The sequence below is a fragment of the Kogia breviceps genome, chromosome 4 (genome assembly GCF_026419965.1).
Source record: "Kogia breviceps isolate mKogBre1 chromosome 4, mKogBre1 haplotype 1, whole genome shotgun sequence".
NCBI lineage: Eukaryota > Metazoa > Chordata > Mammalia > Artiodactyla > Physeteridae > Kogia > Kogia breviceps.
Window position 1 is genome coordinate 76,158,041 of NC_081313.1, and position 24,442 is coordinate 76,182,482.

At 35.3% G+C, this 24,442-nt stretch overlaps 1 protein-coding gene across 13 annotated transcripts in view; it reads right to left on the reverse strand.

Annotated features, from left to right (window-relative positions):
• Window positions 1-24,442, reverse strand: part of MCTP1 (multiple C2 and transmembrane domain containing 1) — a 540,048-nt gene that overhangs the window by 151,665 nt on the left and 363,941 nt on the right. For all 13 annotated transcript variants that reach the window (XM_067031360.1, XM_067031359.1, XM_067031357.1 and 10 more), the window contains 5 exons: window positions 13,955-14,057; window positions 12,120-12,222; window positions 11,686-11,787; window positions 11,231-11,305; window positions 8,888-9,007 (listed from right to left, as the gene is read on the reverse strand). In XM_067031360.1, coding sequence (XP_066887461.1) covers window positions 8,888-9,007; window positions 11,231-11,305; window positions 11,686-11,787; window positions 12,120-12,222; window positions 13,955-14,057 — 503 coding nt within the window. The remainder of the gene's footprint in view (window positions 1-8,887; window positions 9,008-11,230; window positions 11,306-11,685; window positions 11,788-12,119; window positions 12,223-13,954; window positions 14,058-24,442) is intronic.

Here is a 24,442-nt window from a genome sequence, read left to right on the forward strand (position 1 = left end):
AAAACTGTGGTAAGAGGCTCATATTCTGAGAATTTAAAAAATAAAGGAAACAGTGCACACCCAAACTAGTAGAACCTTGGTTAAAGGTCTCTCTTAAAAATACCAGCCTCCTGGTTGAGGCAAGCAATAGTCTCTTGCAATGGAAAAACCAAACTCGATTTAAAATAATTTAAACAAAACCAGATAAGTTTTTAATATTGCTGCCTAACTAGAAAAAGTGACCTCAGCTATCTGAACTTCTGTATTTATGAATTAATTTTCTCTGAGTAGCAGCCATTACTTTACTAATATCACTTCAAAATATAACACCTCTTATATGCAACCTCAGCATAATAATTTGTGGATAATTAATGGACTACTTGTAGCCTTGGCAATCTCTTATTTTAAATGAAATCCAAAAGATTTCTCTAAGGAAAATAGTATTTAATTCACCAACATTTTATGACAAAATTGGATGATATATTCTTGTTTCAAACATGCAAGTATTGCCTGAAGTCTTCTTGGCAGAAACTGTAAAGATGCTAACTATGGAAAATGCAGCTGAATTATTTGTATATAGCTAAGTGGAATATAAAACATCATATATTTACTTATTATTGATAAATTACAACAGTAAAAATTTTTTGATTCCTATGGGGAACTGAGTAACCAGCCATACAGAATAGCCAGTAGAACATGTATCTTCCCTGTTTTAAATGACTTTCCTATTCCACAACCCTTTTTCCTACCCTTCCAATGAAAATCTAATAGGTAATCAAGCCTAATAAAGCATGCTTTTATATCTCTAACATAATGATATTCATTTAGGAATATAAAGACTATCTATTAGTCATAACTATAGTACAATGTATGGACAAAACCCATCTAACCTTCATAATGATAGAGGTTATATTACTTAGGCCAGAATTAATATTCACCCCACTTCTCCACTTCAGTGAAGCACAACAATGCACCCTTGGAATCGCTGTAGAGAAGAAAACCCTCATATGGGTTTTCATAAGGGGAAGATTCAATTCTTCAATCTCTATGAAGCCAAACAAAATCTTTCCTTTCACTGGACTCCAATGTAGTCAGTAATTTTGTACAGAGATCACTAATTCTTTCTCTAAGCCAAACAAAATCTTTCCTTTTACTGGACTCCAATGTAGTCAGTAATTTTGTACAGAGATCACTAATTCTTTCTCTAGACTGATTACCTATGGGAATAATTTGCATTGTATGCAAACTACCAAAAATCTAAACTAGACTTTACCACCAACAGCATGAAAGTAAACATAGTTAAACTCACATGAAACTTCATCTAGAGCATGAATTCTCAACAGGGTTGAGATGGCACCCAAGGGGGTGAAAATTGGTTCTTGGGAGACAGCAAAAAGAATCTTAGGTATCACAATGATTTGTGGCCCTTCAAAGATCAACACTCCCTGAGAAAATCTTATTCCTTAGTATTTCATTTCTCTCATTAAAGTAAATGAAAAGCTTCCCCTTAGAGAGGTGAATATGAGAAAAACAGAGAAACACTGATTTAACAAAATAAAAGCCAAGCTTTGTCTCTAAAATCTTTTTTCCCATCCTTAAAATCAGGGTTGCCTTTCATTTTTATCTAAATATCTGTTTACACTTTGATGTGATTTCTATCTTTCCTTGCTTCTTAGCTTTTCTCTGATTTTCTCTTCATTACTTCCCTTTGAGCCAGTGGCTGATGATTGGTGCAAACACGAGAAATGGTCACTCTTTCATCTTCCCTCTGTTACTGATCTCTAATGTTACCACTTGCTGAGTATTGGATCTCTGTCATCACAGCAAAATAGAGGACGCAACACAGTGTCATAACTCACACACCTACTATGGCAGGAGTGACTACTGCATCTATAGTCGATTCTGACTGTAATGTTAAAAGGTGGTAAAATGATGGCAAGAAAAGAGGCAATGAAAATCTTCCTTAACAGCATTTCAGGTTAGTTTCTCACTTGGTACATTAACTCTAATACATCACAATTCTAAGGTATATCTTCATAATTGGTCAAAATAGAAAAATCAGACAATAGAAAGCATTCTACTCCTTATTTCTTAATATTTACCCAATACAAAGGGGCATGAAAACATGTGGAGAGTGAAGTCACTGTCTAAAGTATATTAATGACTGCATTGCTGTTGTAATTTACAATCTTTCAGAAGAGTTATTACTCTTACTTTACAGAGTTTTACTAAAATAAATTATACAGTTATCTCATTCATTTAAACTTTCTCCTTTGAAAAACACTTTACAGAATAATATTTTGCAATGGAATATGGCTTGCTGTTTTGCTTAGAATGCATGTGCCTACCAATTTAAATTGAAGTTAGGGGGTGGAAAATTTTTCAGAGGACAAGAACATTGGTTTAGGAATCTGAGGACAGATAGTGAGACACCTCTGATTTCATTATTTTATAATTTTTGATCCTTAGTCAACTTAGTTGCAAAATCTGGATGCAACATATTTTTTAAGGGTCTCATAAAGGTTTTGAGGCTGTAACTACCTGATACATAATACAAGGAGGCTGCCTGGGGAAATGGTACAGCAGCCATACAGCCAGAAGGAGACCACAATGAGGTACTGGTGTCATCCCAACTTTCACTGCACATACCATTAAGGTTCATGAGAAGGCTAATTCCTAGATTCAATATGGTATCATTGTTATGCTGATGATATCTGCAGTTTATGTTTGATTATAATATAGCACAACAGTACTGTACTTGAGACAAAGTGAAATAACTCGATTTTCCTCAAATCATCCACAGAAGAAAACGTCTCCAGATTATAGCATCTTACTACTTCCTGCTTTAGAGAACAAAGGAGGGAAAGTAGAAATAATAGATAATGTGTGTGATGTGTTATAAGAATTAAATTCTTCTTGTTGAAAATATAAAATAAAATTTAAGAGGAGTAAGCTTTTCAGAGAGTGGTAGACTCTGTGCCTTATGTTATTATCTCCCTCCAGAGAGCAGGAGCCCCTTTTGCTGACATTATTAAAATAAACAAAAAAGGGTATTGGCACCATTTAAAGAAAGCTAAGAGCTGATTTGAGGAAGTGCTGCATTGGTATATGTAACAGTCACAGAAATAAAACAAAAAGATTATACATTTAAATAGGCCTACAAACTGAACTAGATCATCACTCCTCAAGGATTGGAGAAATCTAATCAAAATGCTTTGTTTCATTAATATCTGATTTTAGCTAATTGTGATCAATCCTAAAACTCAACTCACTTCTAAATTGTGGTCTTTGGGGGGCTTTTACACAGTTGCAAGAATTTATATGCAATGCTTTTCGGAAAGTACCACTTTAAAAAAACCTATTTTTTCATAGGTCAATGCTTGAAAAGAATTTTCCTTCCATGGAATTCAGATAAATTTGGAAAAAATGTATACATCAACTTAAAGTGCCAGCACGTTCATAAGAATTGGGCACACAATCTATTTACTGAAAAGAAAAATATAGTACTAGAATCTTCTAAGTGTCAATACTCTTTGACTTTGTAAAAGGAATTTTAGGCAACTTTGGAGGTATACAATCTTCTAAATCAATGAAACTCTGTATAGGCTTTCTTTTTTTCTCACTTACACATTTGTGAAGGAAATGTTTAACATACCTTTAAAATTTGTGTAAATTAAATAGGAAGTATTATTTATAAACTTAGTAAGTCCTTATGTCAGACGAAAGCATCTATAAAGAAGGGTGGGAAAAGGTCCTAGAAGTTTAGATTTACATAATTCCAGGAAAATTCAAGAATACAAGGATAGTACCATCAGTTATAGATCATTCTTCTTTAGTACTTGTTTCTTTGGTTTTCAGGGGTTCTTCTGTTTTGCTGTTGTGGGGAAAGTAACAAAAATTACATCTGGAACATTTCCAATTTATTCTGCTGTCACTAAAAAAAAAATGGTAGGAACAACAAAAGCTTCTAATAAAAATCATTTGAAAATTGCTAGAAACCTGAAGCATAATCTTGTTGGTGTGGTATTACTGATGTCTCACACTCTTTAAAATAGAAATTTCTGTTGAAATTTAAAATTACCTTCCATATGTCTGGTACAATCACCCTCTTTTGTTCAGTGATATTAAGGCTCGTAAGACTTGAATCTAAACTACAGGTGATATAGACATGTCTCTTTGTTTTCACATTAACATTTCTTCTTAAGCGATGTTCCCTTTTTAGTCCTTGAACATGAAGGTCACTTAAAATGCCCTTATTGTTTGTAATAACTTTTAGAAAAATCCATATGTTGTTTAATAGCAGCAGGCTTTCTACACAGGAAGTACTTGATAAGGTTTCCTCGGGAGCCTATTGTCTTCAGATCATTGTACTATATTCCCATCGCCTCTGCAAGTTCAGTTCCTCCTTTGCTTGTGCTTCCTCCATTTTTTTTTTTTTTAATCATTTGGCTACACAGAGCTGTCTCATGTCATTCTTTGCATACATCATCACTGTTTGTTCTCTTTGCCTGCATAATGGCCCAGCTTTTCTGAGAGTCGCTGTTGTCCAGAGTGTGATCCTTTACTAAAATGGGGATTGAATGAAGGTGGAGCTCAAATTATCTAGGAGCAAAGGAAAACCAGGCATTTGAAAACGACCCAGAAAGGAACGAGTAATGAACCAGAGTGGCCTCAATGAATTGCTGTAGAAGGAATTCTCCGTTTTGACACAAAAGGAATGCCTGGATACCAAGGAAAACCTAGGGGGAGAATCTCGGTAGGAAGCCTGCCTCATCGGCTGGTCAGCCCAGAGGGCTGAAGCCAGTAGCTCTCCAGATAGGAACAGAAACACATGTATTTTATGAGTAACAGTTAAGCATTCAAACATGCTGTTTTGGAACACAAGGTACTTTGAGGAGTTGACATCCCTTCGTAATTCATGTTCATTGTTCCTCTAAGTAAAATATGTGTCTCCTTTTAGTTATTCTGTTAGGAATTGTACTTTAAAGGCAAGAGGACATTTTTGATAATGCACATCTTAAACTTTTCATTAAACTACCAAATTTAAATTCTACCTTTTTGTGCACTCTGACATTTTTGCCTGGCATTTTCATTAATTTTGCGACATACATAAATGTAGCTGAAATGTTAACTGATCAATACTTTGTCTCTCTCATGTAGCACTAGCGTTCCATTCCCTAAGGACCACACAGCAGAACAGAAATTAAATGTGTAAAATATCAAATGTTAATGTTAAACACAGCGGCACTTACTGTATAACGACAGAAAAGGCTAAAACAATTCCAAATGGACAGATGGTACCACAAATTATCTACAATCCCATTTAAGGATTAAAGTTTGTCCTGTAAAATAATTCTTTGACGCACACTGAAGTGTGTCCTTTTTACTGATAGCCCGGTTGTCCAATTATTTTTGTGCTCATTACAGTGAGAAATGACAGTACTGAAAAGAAAGAGAGAATGTACACTTTTTTTTTTTTTCCATATTGCACCCACTGACATCCACAAGAACACAAATGTCTGGTCAAGAGCCTGATGAAAATTAGGCCCAATTTATGAGACACTTCCACGTCTACAATAGATGATTCCCAAAGACAAGCGGTTGTGCCTTCCACATCACATACGTCTGTGTTTGCTCTTAAGCCTACAATATTCATAGTAAAATTTAGAAACCTAATTCATAGCACACAACAACAAGGACATTCATTCCCGGGAACATGTTTGCTTATATTTCATCCATCACCTTCCAGGCCGATTTCCACTTCTAACACTGTAAGCCAGCTTTGGCTTACATAGCTAGCACATAAAGAAGCCAGGGCAGCTCTCCCCCTGCATTTCACATACTCTCCATTTTAACTGACATAGGGACAAAAATTATTGCTTTTCCATTTTAATTTCATTATTCTACATTTATTTCTGGATGGTAAATTAGAAAAGAAAAATAAAATGGAATAGAAAAAAGGCACTTAAACATAAAGTTTACTGATCTGGGCCTAAAACCAAGCGGCATAATGGTACAAATGCATGTGCTCCATGTGAGGCAGCTGCATTTATGAAAAAGTGGGCCAAGTGGAACCAATATTATAATAATAGACCCGTGATCCATCAACAGGGAATGATGGGAACAATATGTTTGTAACAATGGGGTGCTGCTCATAGCTTCTTCTAATGGAAAGCAGTTCTTTTCAAAAAACTGGCCTAAAAAAAGGCTCTGGTTATGCAATAAGATCTTTGAAACATTTCATTTTTAAATATATCATTGAATATCTACAAGATGAATAAAAATCCTACAACAGTTCTTTTTTCCCAAATCGTTATGATATTAAGATTATAAGGTACATATTTTAAAAGCTCTTTTAAAAAGGAAATAATATCCATGTGGCTTGGGGCAAGGTATTTAACTTGCCTGTGCCTCAGCTTTTCCCTCTGTATATCAGGAAAATAATAGTATCTACCTCATAATAAGGTTGTTGGGAATATTAAATTTATTAATGCATGAAAAGCACTTCCATGCTTTAGTGCCTGAAAAACAGTTCTTTGGCACACAGATTTGTAATAAATGTTAGTTGTTATTATTATTATATAAGGATCTTTTTGTATCAGAATTTAATCTGAGTCTAAAATAGATGACTGAGAGAGGATTATGAAATAGTTTAGAATTCAAATGAAGGTCTAGGAAAAATTGCTATAAAGCATTAATCTATGTCTATCATCATTTAATAGCTAGCTTTATTAGCGTAAACCCTTATTTATATGGTATCATTGAAGAAAGTTTCTCCACATAAGAAAAAAGTTTCAGACTGACTGACTGGATCATTGGTTGATCTACCGATTTAGATAGTCATTTATATTGGGAGCCTACTAACGCTAGATACTCTGCAGGTATTGCTAGAGTCCCAGGTGAAAAAGGCAGGGCTCCCATTCTCCTGGAACTCCTAGTTCAGGTCCAGATAAATGAAGCTGGTTTTTGTTTTCTTGTTTTAATAACATTCAATGGAATGTAATTCAGTGCTCCTTTTTTTTTTTTTTCAATAAAACCATTAATATTGTTGTTTCTTCTCAAAAGTACCGTTAATATGCATTCACATTGTAGTTTCTGGTCTCTTTTTTCACCATCAGTGTCAGGAGTCCCTTTTCCTACCTTTATTGTGGCCTCCCCCGCCCCCCTTATTCTGAAAGCACCTTTCATTCAGCTTGTGTTTTGTAGGACACAGTCCTTAGAAACTGACCACCAGCTAAGAGAGAGACTAGTACATTTCTTCCCCAGTGAAGTTTGACTCCCTTTCAGTGAAATTACTCAAGTACCATCATGTACATGTAGCTAAGTTTCTCAGAGTTTCACTGCCTGGTTTTTTTTTTTTCAATCAAAAAGAAATTGTGAAAAAATGTCTGCCATATTGAATTCATTTTACATGAGTGACCTCTAGAAGCCAGATGAAGTTTATGAAGACTTACACATACATTATAATGCTAAATTGCTCAAAATGAAGGTTCCTGAACAAATGATATAATTATATAGGTTTCTCTGTTTTCACATTTCACATATAGCTGTGAGGAATGACTTTGGAAGGAGTGAACCAAAGATGGCAGCATGACATTTTCAGTAGAAAATTATTGTGTCTCCTGTAAGGCCCCTGGAACCTGGAAGTAATGGCATAAAATATACACAGAAACTCAGTATCATTTTTTTCTCATTAACATCAAAGTGCCTCTATGATGCTGAAAAATAATAATAAAGTTTGTTTAACAGTACTCCAATGTATTTATTATATGAAAGAGCTAAATACAAGAATATTGAAAGAGGCAGATTTTCTTTTCTAAAACTTAATGATGATGACAGTCGCTTTCTTTAAGGAGACAACGACATGTCTATGGGAAGCAGGCTGCCTAACTTTCTGGTAACTTACAACACAAAGGGACATATACACGCTTTGTTCCATGTGCTCAGACATTAATGAAAGTCCCATACAAGGCCTGAGAGGAGGACAGAGCTCAAAGTACTAAACAGATGTGCATACACTCATTTGAATGGTAATACTAAAATGTTGATTTGTTACTATAATTAAAACTCTTCCTGTAAGCCCCTTATAATAAAGTCATATTCTGAGAAACCGGCAACTATAAGGAAGCATAAGGTACTCATATTCTAACAAATATGACAATAAAATAAAAGATTTCAAAAGAACGACTCCACTTAAACTTCAAACCGAAACTCTGAATAAGCAAAAATAACGTGAGAGCAGAAAATCCCAGCTGAAGCTCAGAGGAAAGTATTCTTTCAGATTTTCTAGCTTTGCAAGTTGGTCTCATCAGCAGTTTTTAAATAACCAAAGTAAAAGGCTACAAGATGATCATTGTCAGAGGACTATTTGGATCTATCAAACTCTCACTCATGCCTTTTTAAAAGCTGGAAATCTCAGAAATAATAAAATGTGCCTTAAATAGGTCACATCCACTTCCAACTGATTCACATATTAAAGTATTACCAGCTAGGATTCTACTGCCGAAGATTTTCATATTTTGAAAAAATATCTACAGGACAAATAAAAATTAAAATGAAGATGGTCAAGGTTATTATTATTTTTTAATGCTAAGGACTTTTCTTGGCTCTGCTATTGGGATTTGGAATTATGCAATATGTATAATTTTACATTTTAACTGTCACAGAGAAAATTATACATTGGCTGAGATGTCTTATATTCCGGAAATCTGAGGCGGGGATGTATTCTTGGACTCAGACCCTGAACAATCCATCAGGTTCCTGCCCACGGCAAATCTGCCCAGTCAAGTTTCAAAATAGAAGTTTAAAATGGCCACATCAACATAACTGTAACTATTGCCACAGAAACATGCAGCTATGATTACTGAATTTAATGAATAATAATGTAAGTAATACAGTATGATCATACCACAAAAGCAGCGAGGCTCCTTGCGGGTGAATCCCAGTCAAAGCAACTATTAATGTAGTATGCAGCATTTACGAGCACCATGACACAACGCTTCATTCTGATAAAGTTTCTTAGTAGCAGCTATAGGAAGATGAAAGTATTATTAGAATTTGAAAGACTAAAACCCATCAGATATGCTACAAAATTCTTCAAGTTTAGTGTGATTTGAAATGGATTCAGAAAGTTAATAAAGTTGTAAGAATCTACCAAGCAACTTGGCTCACAAGTTAGAAGAAAAGAAGTATCTCTAGAGAAGGTGAAAAGAACTAAATTATAAGTACAATTTCTTAGTTAAATATATTTGCATAAATAATACTATCATGCAAGTTGGGCTACCTCTGTTCAAAAGGAAAAAAAAATCTCCAACAGATCAAAAACATTTTTTTGCCACTTAGAATACTGGGAACCTTAAATATATTTAAGAATTCTGAAGTCCTGTGCTTTTAAAATGCTTTAAATGCTTTAATTTCAAGATATTTCAAAGTGAAGTGGATAACTGGGGATGGTTTTATTTAGGGCCTTAGGGAAAAACTTGTCAAGTATTGCTCTATTAAAGAAAACTAACATTTTTTTCACCATTTCAGTAGGATTCTCCCTTTCTTACTATCATAGTCTCATTCTCTCTCTCTCTTTTCCCTCTTCGTCTCTCTATCTCTCTCCTTCCCACAATAAATTTCACCCACATTTTCCCATTACGTTTTCATAATTTTGGATTTAGGGAAAAATGTATGGCAAGTACTTTACAAAATCTGTTACTAAAAAAGGTATATGACGAACTATTATATACAAAATAAGCTACAAAGATATATCGTACTACACGAGGAATATAGTCAATATTTTATAATAACAACAAATGGAACAAACCTTTAAAAATTGGGAATCACTATATTGTACACTTGTAACATATAATACTGTACATCAACTACACCTCAATAAAAAAAAAAGATAGAAAAGCTACAGATATTGAACAAGAAAAAAAAGTACATGAGAATTGATATAATTTAAATTAAAAATTTAAAATTAAGGCATGACTGCAGCTGTAAGAAAAACAGCCCATACGCTAGATATAGGTTCAAAAAATTACATACAGCTATGTTAGTAACTAAAGTAATATGTCTGCAGGTTAATATTTTGCTACTTCCAAGTAAACTTCAAGGCCGATCTGGTATTTTAAAGTAGCTATGTAAAGTTTACTGGGGTCATATAGAAAAAATAATGTATATATGTGTACATACAGATGCGCATACATGCATACCAGTTTAAACAAGTTAAGATTTCTTTCAAGCAAAGTAAAAAGTGTCCCTATTTGTTTCCTTCTTGGCCCCTGATCACCTTACTTTAAGTGCTACTTTTATAACTTTTAACTATAACTGTGGAAATTTGTTATCTGTATTTCTGTTCAGATAGGTATTACATTTGTAACTTATGCATTGTCTTTAAACAACTAAAGATTGCACTGTTTATGGTGAAGTGATTGGGTTAAAAACAAAATATTTTTGGTCTTCTAATAGCACAGGAAATTATTAAAGATTTTAACACGCACAAATGAGTTCTGTAAACTTTATAACCTCAAATACATTTGATTTTAGCTGTATTAATTGGAAGTAAACAATTTTTTAAAGTGATAGCTTAGTACTCTTTTCTTAACTTGCTATCATATCGAATTTAAAACTACAAGTCTAATTACGAGCTATCAAGCATAATTTAAAATTTCTTCATGATATAAAAATCAGGGTTCCTGACTTTCTATTTTCTTAGCTAAAAATGCCAATAAAAGTTCACTTCTAAAAGATCATAGTTAAAATCTAATTAAAAGGAAGGCTTCTCTTAAAAGATAGAGCCCCCTCTCTCCTGGATTAGAGGGAAGAGCTTTATACTGGGCTCACTTTACAGACACCTGCATCATACCTGTGGGTGGTCTGGACATTTATTTGAACCTCAGCTTTTGGTGTTCTCATTTACACATTCCATGGCAATCAAATTGTATTTTATGTTCAAAATGATCATTCTTCTGCTAACGCATGAATACATATCCATTCTATGCAGAGCCTACAGTATCCCCTTTCCTTTCTGACCACCCCCATCCAACTTACTAGTTTGGTATTGTCCTTGTTTGATCTTTTAAGGAAAGGAAGGGAAAAGAGAAAAAGAAAGAAGAAAAGAAAGCCATTTCACATCAGTGGATGATCAAAAATTCCATAGTCTTCCCCCCTCCTTACCTCCAAAGTTTATTTGAATTTACATAGATGTTTTACAGATATAATCATGTCTTCCCAGAGGGATTAATCTTTCCTTGCTTTTTACCTGTTTAGAGAGTCTGTTTTCCTCTTCAATGTACTTCTGTTCTTTGGGTATTAATGTTCGTAAGCTGGCTTTCACCTATACATCAACATATGTGTCTGTTATGGATTAATATAGTACGAATGTTTACAAGTTTTTCACGCAGTTCAATTTGCAATAATTTCAAAAGTTTCAAAGTCCTGGCTGCTGTGCTCATAAAATATAAATGTATACAGTTGCACATGCATGCGCTTCCATTTCTGACGCCGGCAGGCAGCGGCCAGAGCACAGCCACAGCGGCAGCCGCCAGCTATAACAGAAAGTGTGGGTGTGCCAGGCAGTGGCAGAAGCGTATTCTCCAGGATACATCAAGGTTTAGAGAAAATGAGGAATGACAGAAATTCTCTACAAATCAGGAACAAAAGCTTTCATGAAACTGAACTCTTTAGCAGTACAAAAAAGCCAAAGTTAAGACTTACAGCATTAAAAATCACATCTATTTCAAGATAGATGACCCCCTTTGTTGGCCCTGTCAGCTGCTTGTTTTTCAAGACGTAGGCTTTCTGTTCACCATTTTGAATCTGCGGGAAAAGGACATGACAGCCGTCTGTCTCGCGGTCTCCACTGAATACACTCCCTCAGTGACCTTTGACCCCCAGCTGCTGAAACTGACAGAGAACCCAAAACAACTGTGGCAATTCTGACAAGTACCTGTTCATTACCAGGATCAAGTCTGTCAGGAAAAATTAACTATCATGGGATTCAACATGGCCGTGCATTGAGTATGTTAAAATTTTTAGTGTTCTTATTACAGACCTTGGTTGAGAAATGACAGATATAGAGCTGAGTGTTTTTTTTTTTTTTCCTTGAGCAAAAGCAACACAGAGCAGTGTGTCAGGTGAATGAAACTTACGGACAGCAATGGTATAGCAACTTTGCCCAGAAAGTCAGCACTTCGATCCCGATCTTCATCATAAACTGTCACTTCAAGAACTGAATGGATATCTTTAATGTTGCTGCATAATAAATATATGTAAGGAAAAAAAGACTTCATCAGTGGGGAACAAGAACACAAATGCTTTTGAAAATTTAGATAGCTCCAGCTGATTTGGTATATATGTGTTTTATGTATACCATTTGCATACACATACATAAGGTAGCTTGGTATCTGACAGAATTTCCCACAATGCACCTTAGTAGACATGATGGTTCTATTATCTGGAACTTTGAATACAACTGTAACTTTAAGTTATAATTTTTCAATAAAATATAATTTCCATCTGGATGGGCAAAGAATGAGTTATTGTAAAAAAAATCAATAAGTGGCACTTATTTTTTTTTAAGACTTGTCCTATTCTCATTATTACAATAATTCGCATCTTCTTGTTACTCCCACATGAAGCACCACCAGGTTTGATTTCAGCAAGAGTCACTGTATAGTTTATATAATTTTTCTTTTTTATCATAATAGAACATCTCCTTTATCTTTACAGCTCTCACTCAAACTCTGACTTATTTCTGTTTGGTTTATAGTAAAAATTAATCAACACAGAGTACAGAATGAAGAAAATGTAACATTGATAGCTATTGTACCACCCTAGGATTTAGAAATTAAGTAGTGTTCCATTATGTTCCAAAGACAACATATGTTAATAAACAAGTATGCAAGCTCTTCATATTTTGTTTCTAGAAAAATAAGCCCCAATTGTTGACAGCATTTCTTTCATCAAACTGTTTACCAAGAAAACATGAATTAAGAGAAAACAAAAAATGAATATATCCATTACTGAAAGACTGCAACCACATGTGAGAAAAGGCTTTATCAGAGCACAATCAATTAATGGCTTTGATAATTATCGAACCTATTCATTCAATTATGCATTCCAGAGAAAAACACTCTCCACAACCTTCTTAGGAGTGCAAGTCTCCTGACCAGGCTTTCATCTCTTCTAAAAATGTGAAATTCCTTAAAGATAAATTGGTCAGATAATTAAATCTGATTAGTTACTGGCTCTTAAGCAGGGACATTATAAGAAATTAATGAGGAATTTAGCAGTTTCTCATATACGAAAATAAAATAAAACTATGTTAGAAAACTTTTAAGAAGTACTTCTGTTTGGAGAGTTTTCCTTTGTTCAGAGTTCATTTCTAAAGCCCAGCTTAAAAACAAAAAAAACCACGGACTTAGGAGATACTATAGTGTAGCACCGGCAGCTTTTACAGTGCATGATCGAAAAGATTTACAAACTTTTTAAAACAAAAAGATAATTAACTTAAAGTGTTTTCTGGTATGTAGGACAGTACTTAATATTCTTATTGTGCTAAACTGCAACAAACCAAAACTAAAACATCTGCTGAATCCGAGACTGGATTGTTTGCTGATTTGAGCAATGGAACAAATAGAGCTTTGTCCTCCTTGGTGTCAGTGCAATTGGGGAGAATTTCAATAGAAAGTATAAAGGAAGAAGCAGTACGGCAATTCAGTTAATGGGAGCAAAATCCTTCGTCAAATCATATATAAAATGCACAGTTTAAAAAAAATATCTGTGAAAACAAAGAAAAATGGCATACCCTTTCCCCAGCTCTCACTATCAGGAAGGTAATGCAATTATGCAATTCATTGTTGCTGGCAAAGGCAGGCCAGATTCATTGAGTTGTTAATCAGTTAAGAATAAACGCACAAAAATCTCAAAAATAAATATCATTTAGCAGCAGTTCTGAAATGAGCTCAAAGTAATGACTACTTACAATGTGAAGACTTTGTTCCACTCAGGATTGAGATTTTTGTAGACAGTATGTGTTAGCAGCCTATCATTGTTCAGTTCGACCACACAAAATGGGTCACTTTTACCTACAAGAAATATGGAGGGAACATTTTTAGTACAAATAGCACCCACAGTTCACAGTGTCGTGACCGTGACCACATCTCTTTTCTAAAAAGTTTTATAGAAAACAAAAAGTAAAGTAAAATTTTAAAAATTAAAAAATAACATCAAAATAGAGTTAGATGTAACTGAGTGATGCTAATAATTGTGATTCAGAGCAATTTAGAACTTGAAAAAAGTAAAAGAGAGCAAATTACATGACTGCTATTTTAATTTGCAATTTTTTTTACAAAACTACTACTATAACTGCTGGTTATGAGGGGAAATGTGATACATATCCATCCTTAAATCAGATTTTATTTAATTCAATGACTTTTGAAAGGTTCAGCCCCTTTACTTTAATGCATGTATTTTCCAACTCATCTGACTCACTAGGAACTTGTAATAGAAATTCCTAAACAAGTTTATTTTGGGAAAATTGTTATATTGCAGAATTACAACATTTTAATTTGACTTTAGATTCTCTTCTGAAATATCTATGGCATCACAAAAAGGTAAATTAGACCCTCTGAGGCAGAAAAAATTTCTGCCATTTGAAACTTAACCTCAGTAACCAATCTGCATGTTAAAGAGCAGTATTTTTTCTGTACACGGAGAGTGAAGGATTTGGAAGTTATCGTATATTCAGAGCCACTCTACTCAGCCATAGTCAAACCTCATCCATTCGGTAATTATATATTGTGATGTCCTCAATATTTTTGTAATGTCATGTCCTGTATTGTAAGAACCCATAAAGTCATTGGCTCTATGGGGGCAGCATTAATGATATTAGTGCAGCATGTAATTTGTTTGATACCTTATACAAATGACAATGAAATCAATATTTAGAGAAAGCTGTCCAGAGGTCATATCTTTTAAACTACAATATTGATTTAGACTACATAAGAGGTTAATGTGCATATTATTAACTTTAATGATAAAGAATAATTGTTTTAAATGCATTGTGAATTGTAGTCACAGTAGTTTACACTTCTGTGAAAGCTTAAATATCACTGAAGATTTTCAATTAAATTTTAATAGGAAAGAATTCATTAGCTATCAGTGACAGATAAGCTATGTATTCCCACACAGCAGTGTATTTACTTTCCATATTGTAATTTTGAAAATGAGCTGTACAAACTGTGACTCACCTTTAATTTAATTTATTAATTTTACATTAAAAAAGATATTTAATATGTGTGTGTTAGTTCAGTGGCCTCCTATAGCCCAGGATAATTGCGTAATTTAACATTATGGCAGTCTTTTCAGTTTTCGGTCTTGGGAATAATTTTCAATAAAGAATAGAGAACTGAAACTCTTTAAGGTCAGGTGAAAATTTTACCTCTGGTTTAGGGTCTGTATTTTTCCCCACCTTCTTCAGTCCTCTTGCCCTACCTGTTATCACTCTCATTTACAACTCACACATGCCATGAAAGATGGTATTCAAAAAAAATGTTGTTCATTAAAACACGGTGTAATAGGTTTTATTTGCCACATCAACAACTTTATTTTCTCCCAAAGAATTCAGGTACAAGCATGAGAAATAGATTTGTTTTCAAAAACTTAGTTATTCTTAAGGCTCATATTAAGCATCTTCTCTCCACACCTAGCTTTGTGCTGGGCACTATAGTATAAACAAAAGAACAGAGCACATAAACTCCAACCTCAAATAGTTTATAAAAGGTTTGGAGAGATAAAATATATCTACATAAAACAAACAGGGAAGATTAAAGCCACATTTATGATAGAATTCATGTCAAAAGAGTATTTTACTTTCACTTTAGATGAAATGATAAGCTTTGGAAACATTTACTTAAAAGACAAGTCTAACTCTCATACTCTTCCTTGGACCTCATTTTAACTTTTCTTATATACATGTACATTCACATTAATCAGTAAATAGTAACTACAAAAAGATAGCACTTTTCAGTATTTTTGTTCCCTCATTTCCACTTGCTTTACTTCAATTACTATTCTATTTCAACTGATTTGGTTTTCCTTGCCCTCAAATGACCAACAATGTGTAATAGATTCAGTCAAAACTGTACCACTGCTTCAATAACAAAACACAAGAACACACTCCAGAGACCTAAATCTATGGTGAAAAAATTTACCTTAAACTTCTACAAACAGAGGATGAAAATCTTTACTTGACTTTTTTCCCCACAGGAAGTATATTCAGTTGTGTAAGACTGAATACAGTTCTTTCAACCAACCCCATGGAAAGTCTCCCAAATCATCACCTTCTTTGTTGCTGTATTTTTAATTTACTGACAGTAGAAGATCTAGAGTCAGTGGTTGACTAAAGGATCAGAAAGAAACAAAATCTGTGCTTAATGTTTAACATTTTTCATATCTTGTTAAGAAACTGATACATTTATCAAACTCTATGCCCATGAGGTAGTGGCAATCCATATTTTCTTACTATTTAATTGATTATTTCTGAAGACCATTCCTAGGGAAAACCAATATCAGCCATCTATCACCACATTACTTAATCTCTCAGTTACTCTCCTCTACTAGAAGATGTTAAAGAACTAGAGACATTTCCACACCAAAAACAGTGTAGAGCCTTCAAAAGCCACTTCTCAGTCATTTTGCTATTCTAAATTCCAGTGGCATACCATCACTGGCAAAGATATTCTCCTATCAGAGCCTATATTATAACTTGGAATGGGTAACCAATATAATTTTTAAGAGACCATGTTAGACATTATGCAGAATATAATGGTGCTTACATTAAAAAAAAGAGCCTTTGGCCTGAGGTAGACCAAACTGCTATTTAACATGGCTTTAATTCAAGCTGATTTTCTCCAATCTGAAATATATTATTCTTAACCTGCTTACAGTCATATAAAAGACTGACGGTGGTCAGTGACATGACCCAATCCATGTAAATGCTGTCATTTTCATTTTTCTGAAAACTTCTTCTCAAGTTTAACACATTTTTGATGTCTTCTCAGAGTCCATAGGTTAAAATCCACATCATATGGTATAGAATATAGTCTTTCATCTCCAATCTCAAGGTCATTAAAGTCCCTTACTTGAGCTGTATCACACCTTTTGATTCCTCAAATATTCCATGTACTTCCAGAGTTCTGGGCAAGGCATTAAAGTTCAGAGCGAAAGCCCAGTGGTCTGGGAAAAAGGGCCTAACCTTTGGAGGCTGAGCCATCTGGGGTTGAATGCTCACTCTAGGACACTGGGCCTGTTTCCTCACACATTCAGCAGTGACTATAATGGTCCCTTGCAGATATAATAGTTAGAATGCAAGTAGCACAATGTCTGGCACACTAGCAAGGGCCTCAATAAATAATAGCAATAATAAGGGAAATAATAGTAGCAATAATAAGGGCAATTACAATACTTATTATTGTCACAATTGCAAATATTTTCTGAGTTTTTATTATAAGCCCAACATTATATTTTCAAAAAATTTTATGACTACTTTATTAGAAAGATGCTTTTACTATTTCTAGTAAATAGTAAAAGAGGAAACTGAGGCTGTCAGATTATATAACTCACCAGGTCACACAGGTTGTAGTGAAGCTATTATTCAAACCCAGGTCTATCTGACCTTCAGAGCCCTTGCTCTACCCCTGTGGTCCATGCTCCCTTTAATTAAATAATACTTAAATGTAAGCCACTAGGCAAGACCTTTCCCAATAACTGTGCCATACCTCAGTATTTAGTGGGCCACACCCAAGGAAAAAGCTGGGTGATGTCTTGTCTATTGAGCCATTCATTCAACAAATATTTATTGTTTACCATGTACCAGGCACATTCTATGTGCTGAGGAGACAGATATAAAATAATTTTTAAAAACCCTGAACGTATGGAGTTTGCATTGAGGAAGAAGAAAGACAATGAATAAGAACATTTTATAGTATTTTAGAAGGTGATAAGTACTATGGAGAAAATTAAGTTGGGAAGGTCAGTGAGGAGATAAAGAGTGCTGGTATATATGAGTAATTTTTAAAAGGGCTGCCAGAGAAGGTCTCAGTGAGAAAGCGACGTATGGGCAAAGAAACGAAAGAGGCAAGGGAGTGACTGTTGGTCAGAGAAGTGACTGTACCTGGTGTTTCTAGGAATATCCAGAAAGTTAGTGTTTCTGGAGGAATGGATTGGGGGTGGGGGGTGAGTATTAGATGGCATAGTTAGAGAGGTACAGGGAGAGTGGCAGGCCTCTGTAGGACTTAGCTTTCACTCGAAGTGCTAGGGAAAGTTTTTGGAGGGATTTGGGTTGAGGTGTGACAGGATCTGATGGCTGCTATTTGGAGAATAAGGTAGAGAGGGGGAATGGAGGAGACAGGGAGAAGAGTTAGGAGGATATTACAATAACCCAGGTGATGTAGAGTGGTTCGATTCTGGATATATTTTGAAGGTAGAACCAAAGGAATTTGCAGATGTCATTATTGAACAATCTACTGTGCCTGATATTATTATTTGGGAATGGAAAACAATTTACCGAGCTTAGCCAAGTCAGTCTTTTTTTGCAAGGTCAAGAAGCATTCAACAAAGTGTTCTGACTAGATATTTCTAGAATCCAGCAGAGGAAAATTTAGGTAGGAGAGAAAGGCAATTTTATTTTTAACTTCCATTTTCATCTTTTCCTTCTAAAAAGTTATGATTTTACAGTTATCAGTGTGGATGCCAGCATTAGGTCTTTACACACTATGTTATTTTTGACTAATTTAAAAAGAATCCTCCTGCCATTAAAGGGCAATTAAAAATTAACAGCAATTTCAACCAAAATAACAGTAAACATACAATATCAAATACTATAAACTTACTACTAGAAAGCACACACTAGAGTTTTATTTTAAAGAAGTGGCTACACAGAGTTAGTGTGCTGATCTGCTTTGGATGCTTTCAATGACTGGCTTTTCAGTTCCTAAATTTTGCAGTCTTGATTATGTGCCACCTAAACAAACAGAAATAATCACAGAAATACCAATGATGGACCTAACCATTAATTATCTCCTTAATTATTCCTTCTTTTCATCCTTTTATCATTCCAGTTAGATCCTGTGATATGCTGCTTTGCTTGCTGAGAGTATTGGAGGAGTGGAGTTGACTACAGGATGCAGTATTGATGTCTATAAAGTGCACTGTACTCTGCAAAGTTCTAGAGAGTGACGCAAAGCCGGCCCCTGTTATCATTTTATTCGGTACTGTCTGGCTAGAAGTGCAAGGAACGAAGGCAGCATCCAAAATCAAAGTGTATTTTGTTTCTGATCATTTTTGTCTATCTAAAATAAAGAGCATAAATGAATGGGAACAAAGATTATATAATCTCTTGTTTCCCTCTTACGCATTCTTGTCAGAAGACTAAAGCACTCTTCCTTAACTTTTGCCATTTTGGCTAAAAAGTGCCTATCCCTCTCCTTTCCAGTGCAAGAAACTGGAGATTTTGGTTTGGATGCAAGATAGAAATTGAAGCAGTGCTGGGGGAGGACGGGGCAGGGGGGTTGATTGTGTTACCTGCCACGACAGCTAGAAGAGAATCTTAGCTTTCCTTGAGAACATGGCCACTTTCCATGTCGATATTTTCTAGAGAGAAATAGGAATACATTTTGAAGCATTCATTACTTATTGTGTGTCTGCTTGTCTCACCCCAGAGTTATAATTATGATAAGATTTAGTCCAGCTCTCAAGGCACACACAATTTAGTGGGCAGGATAGACATGTAAATACACAATTATAATGCAGGGTTGTAAGTGCTGTAATAAAGGTAAGTAAAGAGTGCAATGGGAGCAATGAAAGGAAGCATATCATTCTCTAAGTCTAGAACAGGAAGAGGAAAAGAAAGTGAAGACTTTTTCCCAGTGGAGATGACACTGGTGATCTATGCTAATTACACATCTCTATCACCAGCAATTTTAGAAGTGAAGGACTTTAAGAATTTGTGATAAGGAGTATTTAGCTTACATCTATTTGTTTATCCCTTTAATAGAGTCTCTGTAACACAAAACCTAGATTTATGTTATATAACAATTATAAAGTAGATACTTACAAATATTATGTTAGGACTGATGCATTTATCCATAATCTAGTCAAATACTAAGAGCTATCTTTTTTGCTATGGATTTTTATAGGGAAAAAAATCTCCCAAGGGAATTAAAATTAGATAGAGACTCTTTTACCTTAACTCATAAAAATAAAACTATAACAGATCTTAAAGCATCTAATCTATTACTTCAGTTCTCCTTGCGGTGAAAAGACATTCCTATAACTGTAAAAATAAACATCAGAAATATCTCCAATGGGCATGTCTAATGGCAAACTTCAAATCGCAGTGAGGATTAAACAGGGTGCACCAACTGGCTAATTCTCTCTCACTCTTAGCCCTTGTTCTCTGAGGTCACCACACTGACATATTTAAAAAGAACTGTGGGAAAGTCAGCACCACCCCTGCTCACTTGTTACCTGTATTGTGGGCAAGTGGATAACTTCAGTTTGTGCAAAGTACTGGTTTCAGTATTAAAGTCACTCAAGAGATACTGAATGATATTCTTGCTCCCCAAATGGAGAGTTAATTCTGATCCATCAGTGGTGGGCTTTGTCCAAGGTCATTTTGCTGCTGACAAGTAGCACACTTTGCTGGTTGTGATGTGTTATAAAAATGGGTGTGTGTGGGGGGGAACCCAGTGACCACCTCTTTGTTGCCACATCTCTGAAAACACAGAGGCTTTCAGTAGCACTGAAAGCAATTCATACCCACAGGGGCCTTTTATTTTGGGGCTACCTTGCACAAACTAAGCTCTTTGGTTTAATTTCCTCAGTTGCCACAGTTTGAAATGGTTATAATTTAATCTTTAAAAAAATTATAATCAAGGTTGTCATCTTTCTACAAACTGGAATTTCAATCATAACACATAAAATGTTATAGTTGAGGGAATCCTATAGGGGCCCACCAAAATAAAGAGCAACCTACATTGGAGACATCTTCCAATCCTCCCCTTATCACTGGAGATGAGGCTTTGACCTTAGCCTTTTTCATCGACTGACCTCAACATATTTTAAACATCTGATTAGTAGAATTACATTAACTGACACTCTTCACTAAGTTCCCACTGGGTCTGGCTCTGGGACTAAGTAATAATAGGGCTTCTCTTTTCTCACTAAGTCATGAAGCAGGTTTAATTGTGGCATAAAAATGGACCCTCTAGAGTTGCAGCTCTCGGCCCACTAGGTATAAAACATTTTCCTCATATTGTAGATTTTGTAATGCCCTCCTCACTATTCTGAAATACAATAAAACCAACCCATAAGTGATTTCAATATTTAATATAATGCTTTAATGCTATTATACAGAGGAATAAATAGAAAGTTGGGTATGTACAATAAAGTCATATGTTGATTTATTCAACAAATATTTATTGAGTACGTACTATGTGTTAGGCCATATGAACAAACAAACAAAATAAAAGGAAAGGTCTCTGCTCTCCTGGAGTTTGCTTGTAGTGGGGAGGGAGAAAAGAGAATAAATATTGAACATAATTAATAAGCAGATTATATTGTATGTTAGAGAGTGATACATGTTAATGGAAAACAGAAAAACTATAGCAGGATAAGGGGTTTGAAGAGTGTGGGGGAGAGGCACATTTTATACAATTAATTAGGGTGGTTGGAGTAGACCTCATTCTGAAGGGAGGTTTGAGCAAAGAACTGAATGAAGTGAAGGATTAATTAAGTGGATATTGGGAGAAAAGGCTCCAGGTAGAGGGAGGAGCTACAGCAAAAGCCTGGTGTGTTCCAAGAACCTGATAATAGGACACAGCGAGCAACGGGAAGAATAGAACATGTCAGAGAAGTAACAGGGAACCAGGTCATGAAGTACCTTGGAGGCAATCCTAAGGTCTTTGGTGTTTACTGTGTAAACTGGCAGCCATCAACAAGACTTGAGTAAATAATTTGTATTTCAGGATGTAATCTAGACTCATAATCATGAAACAGATTTTAAAGCTATATTAGTGTCTATATTTATTCATGCAGGACATGGGACAGTTTTCACTCTTTATGATTGTCTAATGCTTTTTAAGACAATTAGTATCCCTGCCCCTCAACTCCCAACATAAACAGTATTCCCCAACCATTGTGGCAACTTAATTCCCCCACAGATTTCTAAAGCACCCAAGGGGGCAATACTGCCCTCTCCCAATTGAGAATCATTTCCCTACAGCAACAGTTCTTAAACATTTTGGTTTCAGGAACTCTTAAAAATTGCTGAGGATCTCAAAGAGTTTTTTTGTGTTGGGGTTACATCTATCAAAATTTATCATTTTAGAAGTTAAAAATGAGAGCGTGTAAAGATACACTGTGTTCTTGGGTTGGAAGAATTAATATTGTTAAAATGACCATACTACCTAAGGCAATCTACAGATTCAATGCAATCCCTGTCAAAATACTAAAGATATTTTTCACAGAATTAGAATAAATAATTTTAAAATTTGAATCAAAAGACAAAAGACTCTGAATAGACACAACACTCTTGAGAAAGAAGAAAAGAGATGGAGGAATTATGCTCCCTGGCTTCAGACTATACTACAAAGCTACAGTAATCAAAACAGTATGGTACTGACACAAAAACTGACACAGATCAATGGAACAGAATAGACAGCCCAGAAATAAACCCACCTACTTATGGTCAATTAATCTATGAAAAAAGGCGGCAAGGATATACAATGGAGAAAAAATAGTCTTGAAGAGTACTGGGAAAACTGGCAGCTACATGTTAAACAATGAGATTAGAACATTTCCTCACACCATATCCAACAGTAAACTCAAAATGGATTAAAGACCTAAATGTAAGACTGAAAATCATAAAACTCTTAGAGCAGCGGTCCCCAACCTTTTCGGTACCAGGGACTGGTTTCATAAAAGACAATTTTTCCATGGATGGGATGGTGGGGTGGATGGTTTTGGGAAGATTCAAGCACATTATATTTATTGTGTACTTTATTTCTATTATTAGTACATCATAACATATAATGAAATAATTATACAACTCACAACAATGCAGAATCAGTGGGAGCCATGAGCTTGTTTTCCTGCAACTAGATGGTCCCATCTGGGGGTGATGGGAGACAGTGACACCTGAAGTGTGTTACTTATGTCCAGTCTACTCCATAATCTCATTTTGGTGGCTGTTACTGCAGAAAACTCTACTTCACAAAGAAAAGATGTTGGAAATGGAAGCGGGCTTTTCAGTGCTTTTGTGGCAGTCTCAGGATATTCCTCCTTGACTTTAATCCAGAACGTATGGAGATCTGAAGTTGTCTCAAACATACTTTTAAGGGCACCATCATTTGTGACCTCAAGTAGTTGATCCTCTTCTAGCACGGACAAAGTCAATTCATCTGACTTATTCATAAATGGGTCGAGGGTCCATTCCTTCCTAGGTCAGGGGTTTTTCGTGGCTGGGAAGTAATGTTCAAACTCTCAGAAAGTTCTGAGATAGGTGATCATGCACCAGCTGGAAGAAAGAAGGTCCTGGCTCAGACTCTTTCAAAATCTCTGCTAATATTTGAAACATGTCAAAAATCCCAAAGTTCACTCATCGACCCCATAATTCCAGTTTGGCTTTGAATGCAGCCACTTTATCTGCCGACTTGAACACAGTTGTCCTTCTCCCCTGAAGTGATAGATTGAGTTCGCTGAGCAGGTTGAATATGTCACACAAGTAAGCAAGTTTTGCGACCCATTCTATGGCACTGAAATGTGCTGCCAGTGGTGACTGTTTTTCTAAAAGAAATCTCTGGAGCGTCTCTAGTAACTCAAAAACTCTGGCCTGTGATCTACCTTTAGAAAGCCATCTCACTTCTATGTATAAGAGAAGACGTGTGTGCTCTGCGTCCATCTTCTCACAGAGCTGTGTGAGCAGACGTGAATTAACGGCATGTACTTTAATGTGGTTGATAATTTTAATCACATCCTGCAAAATGTTGTTAAGTTCAGGTGACATTTTTCACCTAGCCAGCATTTCTCTATGGATGACACAGTGCATAGGCTCATATTCAGAAGCAACCTCTTTGACTGGAGTAGTGAAACCAGAAAGCCATCAGTCATGGCAGCTGCTTTGTCCATGCATATACTGACACAAAATGACCAATTCAACTTTTCTGATATGTAATTGTTCAAAGACTTGAATAGTTCTGCAGCTGTGGTGTTGGTTGGCAACAAAAGTGCACATAACATATCCTCATGCACATCCTCCTGAAAAATAAATCGCACAAAAACAAGCATTGTTGCCTTGTTGTCAACATCGGTAGAATCGTCAACCTGGATTGTGTATTATGGTGACTCATTAATCCTCTCTAACAATTGTGCCTCAATATCCTCTGCTGTTTCATCAGTTCATCTAGTTATG